Here is an 8,209-nt window from a genome sequence, read left to right as displayed (position 1 = left end):
CTATAAACACTTTCATTCATCAATTTTCTTCATCAAATTGATCTCTCTCAAGTTCTATCTTCAAGTTCTAAGTGTTCTTCATAAATTCTATAAGTTCTAGTTTCATAAAATCAAGAATACTTCCAAGTTTGCTAGCTTACTTCCAATCTTGTAAAGTGATCATTCAACCTCAAGAAATCTTTCTTATTTACAGTAAGATATCTTTCTAATACAAGGTAATACTCATATTCAAACTTTGATTCAATTTCTATAACTATAACAATCTTATTTCGAGTGAAAATCTTACTTGAACTTGTTTTCGTGTCATGATTCTGCTTCAAGAACTTTTAAGACATCCAAGGATCCTTTGAAGCTAGATCCATTTTTCTCTTTTCCAGTAGGTTTATCTACAAAACTTGAGGTAGTAATGATATTCATAACATCATTCGATTCAAACATATAAAGCTATCTTATTCGAAGGTTTAAACTTGTAATCACTAGAACATAGTTTAGTTAATTCTAAACTTGTTTGCAAACAGAAGTTAATCCTTCTAACTTGACTTTTAAAATCAACTAAAAACATGTTCTATATCTATATGATATGCTAACTTAAAGATTTAAAACCTGAAAACACAAAAAAACACCGTAAAACTGGATATACGCCGTCGTAGTAACACCGCGGGCTGTTTTGGGTTAGTTAATTAAAAACTATGATAAATGTTGATTTAAAAGTTGTTCTTTTGGGAAAATGATTTTTCTTATGAACATGAAACTATATCCAAAAATCATGATTAAACTCAAAGTGGAAGTATGTTTTCCAAAATGGTCATCTAGACGTCGTTCTTTCGACTGAAATGACTACCTTTACAAAAATGACTTGTAACCTATATTTCTGACTATAAACTTATACTTTTTCTGTATAGATTCTAAACTTAACTTCAATATGAAACCATAGCAATTGGATTCACTCAAAACGGATTTAAAACGAAGAAGTTGTGGGTAAAACAAGATTGGATATTTTTTACTTGTTGTAGCTACGTGAAAATTGGTAACAAATCTATACAAATCATATCCTAGCTAACTTATATTGTATTATACATGTATTCTAATATATTATGTAATCTTGGGATACCATAGACACGTATGCAAATGTTTTGACATATCATATCGACCCATCTATATATATTATTTGGAACAACCATAGACACTCTATATGCAGTAATGTTGGAGTTAGCTATACAGAGTTGAGGTTGATTCCAAAAATATATATACTTTGAGTTGTGATCTAGCCTGAGACGTGTATACACTGGGTCGTGGATTGGGTCAAGATAATATATATCAGTTTATTTCTGTACATCTAACTATGGATAACTAGTTGTAGGTTACTAACGAGGACAGCTGACTGAAAATATTTAAAACATTAAAACGTATTAAAAAAATGTTGTAAATATATTTTGAACATATTTTGATATATATGTTCATATTTGTTATAGGTTCATGAATCGACCAGTGGCCAAGTCTTAGTTCCCGACGAAGTAAAAATCTGTGAAAGTGAGTTATAGTCCCATTTTTTAAAATGTAATATTTTTGGGATGAGAATACATGCAGTTTTATAAATGTTTTACAAAATAGACACAAGTATGCGAAACTACATTCTATGGTTGGATTATTAAACCGAATATCGCCCTTCAAGTCTGGTAGCCTAAGAATTAGGGAAATGGCCCCTAATTGACGCGAATCCTAAATATAGATCTATTAGCCTTAACAACCCCCATTCAGGTTATGGATGGTTTAGTACTTCGAGATTATTATATAGATGAGAGGTTCTATTTTGGGGATATTCTATGCATTAAGTTAACGTCGGCTACCAGGTGTTCAACATATGAATGATTTTTATCTCTATGCAGTTTTCTAAATGCCTGATAAGAGATGTGTTATAAAAATGAAATCTTGTGGTCTATTATTATGATTTAATAATATGTAGGTTAAACCTATAACTCACCAACAATTTTGTTGACGTTTTAAGCATGTTTATTCTCAGGTGATTATTAAGAGCTTCCGCTGTTGCATACTAAATTAGGACAAGATTTGGAGTCCATGCTTGTATAATATTGTTTAAAAACTGCATTCGAAGACTTATGTTGATGTGTAATATTATTGTAAACCATTATGTAATGGTCGTGTGAAAAATGCTATATTTTAGATTATCATTATTTGATAATCGTCGTAATATTTTAAAGGTTATGGTTTGTTTTAAAATCGAATGCAGTCTTTAAAAAACGTCTCATATAGAGGTCAAAATCTCGTGACAAAATCAATTAATATGGAACGTTTATAATCAATATGAACGGGACATTTCAGAAGCCTTATGGATTAAAAAGTTACTAACAGAGATTGGGTTCCCTCCAAAAGAAACAATTTAGATTATGTGCGACAATGAAGCTGCAATAGGTATATCAGAGAATCCAGTTCAACATGATCGAACAAAACATGTTGAGGTGGATAGACACTTTATCAGAGAAAAGCCAGATTCAGAGATCATTTCTTTGCCACACGTCAGATCAGAAGACCAATTGGCTGACATTCTAACAAAGTCAGTAAATGGAAGGCTCTTTAGCGAAGTTCTTGGCAAGTTGAATATTGGAAACCCCACTATTCAACTTGAGGGGGAGTATTAAAGAATAAAACAAGCAACCATACCTTTTTTGGGTAATTCAACTTTGGATCAGAGAAAAGCTAATCTCATCATCTCCAAGTTTAGAAGGTCACAAGGGCACATATGTAGCAGCAAGTCAGCTTTCCAGAAAGTGAAGTCAACAGGCCATTATCAAAGTCAAACGGCTCTATTAAACAGTAGATTTCCTCTTATGTAAAAGTAGGTTCCAAAGTAGCTTTGGATCCATACTTAAATTAGAAGTAACTGTTTGGCATTATAGTGTATATAAACACACTCAAACATACTTGTAAATTACTTCTCAGTTTGAAATAACTGAACCATTATCAATAAACACTTCCAGATTATTATTTTCATTAGAAAACAGAAAGAAACTTTAGTCGTTTTACATATAGTCAGATACTTTATACTTATGTCAAACTATTTTTGAAATCACACACTATTTTCTTATATATGTTTATTATGTCTTTCAATTCAGTATGGCTCAAGGGTACTTTAAACCAGCAAAAGGTGGAACTTTGATATATGTTAGCTACCGAAGTGGTTTATCTTGTCGCAAATTTGCTCACACATGGACGTACTCTAGAGTTGTAGCTTCTGATTTTTCTGATAATACTTAACTCATGTTTATATTGAAAATTTCAATAACCTTGCACTTGTAAGGAAAGAAGTTTTATGGCTTCAATTGTCATCAGTTTTAATCGATGCAGTTCATAATGTTGTGGCTTTGCATTGTTGGCCATCTCCTTCAAATGCGGTAAGTTAACTATTGGCTTTAAGGGTTATGTTTATTTATTTATTACTACACTCTTATATTATACAAGTATAATAACAAAAACTAAACTGTAATACATAGTATCTGTGTTGGTGATTTTAGCATGATCCAACATTCATTTTTGGGATTGGATTACTATGTTGAAAGTGTTTTCGAACCATTGATACGTTACACGAATTCATAGAAATGTGGAGTACATGTTCGTAAAACGTGAGGTGGTTTGAGGTTTCCTTTGGACTTGGAAATAATGTTTGGAACTTAAGGAATGCGAATTGGACTTGAAAGAATGCGAAACGCGACTTAAGGCATGATTTTCATGTCGAGTCTTTTTGCATGTTTTGAAGTCTGGTCCTTTGTTAGCCCGCGGCGCGGCTCTTGGGCCCGCGGCACGGCTTAACACTAAGTCACTGAAAAGGTGCCTTTTCAACTCAAAAGGCACATTCGAACCCCAAACGTTTTGGGGTTGTTCCAGGGCATTTATTTGCAGTTTTCTGTTTTTTAGACTATTTTAAGTCTAAATACATAAATGTAAACTTCCAAGTCACTAATGAGTATGAATAAAAGGTTGTGACTTTTCAAGAAACGTTTTGACCCATTATAAATACACTCTTTGTGTATTTGAAAAAGGTTCCAGATTTTTGGCTTTTTACACACACTTTCAACTTAAACAATTAGAAGATAAATCTCTGCAATTGTTTTTATTATTTTCTTTTAGCCAAGACAACAATCTAGTCTTTGTCTTATTCCAATCAAAACTTCGTGTAACCCATGGCTAATTAGGTTAAAATATTCGATTAGGAAAGTGTTCACAAGATTCAAAGATCAATCCAGAGTCGGTTCCGTTTCAGGCACGAAGGTTTACTTACAATCCAAGTTCTTAACATTCTAATAGAATATTTGTGATCACCATGTCCGGTGAAACGGTGAAACAAATGACTTCAAGTTTTGAAAAATTGGAGAAATTTGAAGGGGCAGATTTTAGGAGATGGCAAAAGAAGATGCAAATTCTTTTGACCACATTGAAATTGGTTTATGTGTTATCAACTCCAAGGCCCGCTGAATCGGATGACGAGACAATGGAACATGCCCTGTTAAGGAGCAAATGGGATAACTATGACTTGATGTGTCGTGTCCACATTCTAAATGGTATGTCCGATGTTTTATTTGATGTTTACAATTCGGTTGAATCGGCAATGGAACTTTGGGATAAATTGGAGGCCAAAGTATATGGTCGAGGATGCGTCTAGCAAGAAGTTTCTTGTTAGCAATTTCAACAATTACAAGATTGTTGATACTAGGCCCATCATGGAACAATTCCATGAGATCCTTAGGATCTTGGGGCAATTTACCCAACATAACATAAGTATGGATAAAACTTTCTCGGTTTCATCCATCATTGATAAATTACCATCTTCATGGCAAGATTTTAAACACACACTCAAACACAAGAAAGAAGATATGAATTTAAATGGGTTGGGTAGTCACTTGAGAATTGAGGAATCAATTTGGGCACAAGATAGTGGCAAAAGGAAGGGTAAAGAAGTGGGATCTTCAATTAACATGATTGAAGATAAATCCCATGGGAACAAATACAACAAGAAATCAAACAATAAGAAACGAAATTTTGATGGCAACAAGAATGCGTCCAATAAGAAGGACAAGAAGTCTTGTTGGAGATGTGGCAAATCCGGTCACTATAAGCTGGATTGTAAAGTCAAGATGGGAGAAGGAGGAAGCACATCGAGTGCGGGCCAAGGATCAAAGGATCCTACTCCTAATCAAGGTCAAATTTCTGACTTTGTGACTATTCCAATTAAGAACTATGTCAAATTTCTGACTTTGTGACTATTCCAATTAAGAACTATGTTTCACATATTTCTGATGCATTCTATGTACAGGATGATACAATTGGATGGTGGGTAGATTCGGGCGCAACTTGCCATGCTTGCAAGGACCGTGAATAGTTCAAGATTTTATACCGGAAAACGATGTCTTGCACATGGGCAACAAATCTATTGCTAGTGTTGTTGGTTATGAAAATGTTGTAACTATTACTCTTTATAATATATTGTATGTACCTAACTTGCGTAAGAATCTTATATCTAGTCCCATGTTGAATAAATATGGGTATAAACAAGTGTTTGAAAGTGACAAATATATATTGTCTAAGTGTGGTGTGTTTGTTGGTTTTGGATATTATAACAATGGAATGTTCATGCTTAATCTCAAAAATATTCCTAGGGCCATTAATTCTACTTGCATGATTAGTTCTAGTACTTGTGATTCCGGTTTATCGCATGCTCGTTTAGGTCATGTACATTACAAAAGGATGTATGAAATGTCTAAGGATGACTTAATACCAGGTTTTGATAAACATTTAGATAAATGTAAAACTTGTATGCTAACAAAGATCACTAGACAACCTTTTAGAGAAATAAACCGGAAATCATCATTATTAGAACTAATTCATAGTGATCTATGTGATCTTCATGCTACTCCTTCAATGGGTAACAAGAAGTACATGATTACTTTTATAGATGATTCGTCTAGGTATTGCTTTGTGTATCTTTTGCATTCTAAAGATGAAGCTTTATACAAATTTAAAATCTATAAAACTGAAGTAGAATTGCAACTTGATTGTTCAATTAAAACATTGCGTACCGACCGAGGTGGCGAGTATTATGACCCGAAATATTTTCAATCGATAGGAGTGATTCACCAAACCACGACTCCTTATACGCCACAACAAAATGGTATAGCCAAAAGGAAGAATAGGACACTTAAAGAGATGGTTAACTCCATGTTGTCTTATTTCGGTTTGAGTGAGGGATTTTGGGGGGAAGCCATGCTAATGGCTTGTTACATTTTGAATAGGGTTCCCAACAAGAATGGGAAAAAGACTCTATACGAACTTTGGTTTGACAAACGTCCAAACTTGCATTATTTGTGAGTTTGGGGATGTAGGGCGGTCGTGAGACTTCCGGAACCCAAAAGGAAAACGTTGGGTGAAAAGGGTATTGATTGCATTTTTATTGGATATGCCGAGCATTCCAAGGCGTATAGATTCTTTGTCATTGAGCCAAATGATGCTATTTCGGTTAATACCGTGATTAAATCTAGAGATGCAATATTTGATGAATCTAGGTTCTCGTCAATACCTAAACCAAAGGATATGGCACCTATTTCAAATACCTCCTGAAATGTCCCGTTCTTATTGATTAAAAACGTTCCATATTAATTGATTTCGTTGCGAGGTTTTGACCTCTATATGAGACGTTTTTCAAAGACTGCATTCATTTTAAAACAAACCATAACCTTTATTTCATCAATAAAGGTTTAAAAAGCTTTACGTAGATTATCAAATAATGATAATCTAAAATATCATGTCTACACACGACCATTACATAATGGTTTACAATACAAATATGTTACAACAAAATAAGTTTCTTGAATGCAGTTTTTACACAATATCATACAAGCATGGACTCCAAATCTCGTCCTTATTTAAGTATGCGACAGCGGAAGCTCTTAATAATCACCTGAGAATAAACATGCTTAAAACGTCAACAAAAATGTTGGTGAGTTATAGGTTTAGCCTATATATATTAAATCATAATAATAGACCACAAGATTTCATATTTCAATACACATCCCATACATAGAGATAAAAATCATTCATATGGTGAACACCTGGTAACCGACAATAACAAGATGCATATATAAGAATATCCCCATCATTCCGGGACACCCTTCGGATATGATATAAATTTCGAAGTACTAAAGCATCCGGTACTTTGGATGGGGTTTGTTAGGCCCAATAGATCTATCTTTAGGATTCGCGTCAATTAGGGTGTCTGTTCCCTAATTCTTAGATTACCAGACTTAATAAAAAGGGGCATATTCGATTTCGATAATTCAACCATAGAATGTAGTTTCACGTACTTGTGTCTATTTTGTAAATCATTTATAAAACCTGCATGTATTCTCATCCCAAAAATATTAGATTTTAAAAGTGGGACTATAACTCACTTTCACAGATTTTTACTTCGTCGGGAAGTAAGACTTGGCCACTGGTTGATTCACGAACCTATAACAATATATACATATATATCAAAGTATGTTCAAAATATATTTACAACACTTTTAATATATTTTGATGTTTTAAGTTTATTAAGTCAGCTGTCCTCGTTAGTAACCTACAACTAGTTGTCCACAGTTAGATGTACAGAAATAAATCGATAAATATTATCTTGAATCAATCCACGACCCAGTGTATACGTATCTCAGTATTGATCACAACTCAAACTATATATATTTTGGAATCAACCTCAACCCTGTATAGCTAACTCCAACATTCACATATAGAGTGTCTATGGTTGTTCCGAAATATATATAGATGTGTCGACATGATAGGTCGAAACATTGTATACGTGTCTATGGTATCTCAAGATTAAATAATATATAATACAAGTTGATTAAGTTATGGTTGGAATAGATTTGTTACCAATTTTCACGTAGCTAAAATGAGAAAAATTATCCAATCTTGTTTTACCCATAACTTCTTCATTTTAAATCCGTTTTGAGTGAATCAAATTGCTATGGTTTCATATTGAACTCTATTTTATGAATCTAAACAAAAAAAGTATAGGTTTCTAGTCGGAAAAATAAGTTACAAGTCGTTTTTGTAAAGGTAGTCATTTCAGTCGAAAGAACGACGTCTAGATGACCATTTTATAAAACATACTTCCACTTTGAGTTTAACCATAATTTTTGGATATAGT

The 8,209-nt window shown here is 33.4% G+C and overlaps 1 protein-coding gene across 1 annotated transcript; it reads left to right on the top strand.

Annotated features, from left to right (window-relative positions):
• The first annotated feature begins 4,793 nt into the window (after window positions 1-4,793).
• On the top strand, window positions 4,794-5,392 carry LOC139888288 (uncharacterized). Its single transcript, XM_071871306.1, has 2 exons — window positions 4,794-5,228; window positions 5,327-5,392. The coding sequence occupies exons 1-2, from the start codon at window positions 4,794-4,796 to the stop codon at window positions 5,390-5,392; spliced, it is 501 nt and encodes a 166-aa protein (XP_071727407.1).
• The last annotated feature ends 2,817 nt before the right edge of the window (window positions 5,393-8,209 follow it).

The sequence above is a fragment of the Rutidosis leptorrhynchoides genome, chromosome 2, assembly GCF_046630445.1.
Source record: "Rutidosis leptorrhynchoides isolate AG116_Rl617_1_P2 chromosome 2, CSIRO_AGI_Rlap_v1, whole genome shotgun sequence".
Classification (NCBI taxonomy): Eukaryota; Viridiplantae; Streptophyta; class Magnoliopsida; order Asterales; family Asteraceae; genus Rutidosis; species Rutidosis leptorrhynchoides.
This window is presented reverse-complemented; position numbering and strand designations above follow the sequence as displayed.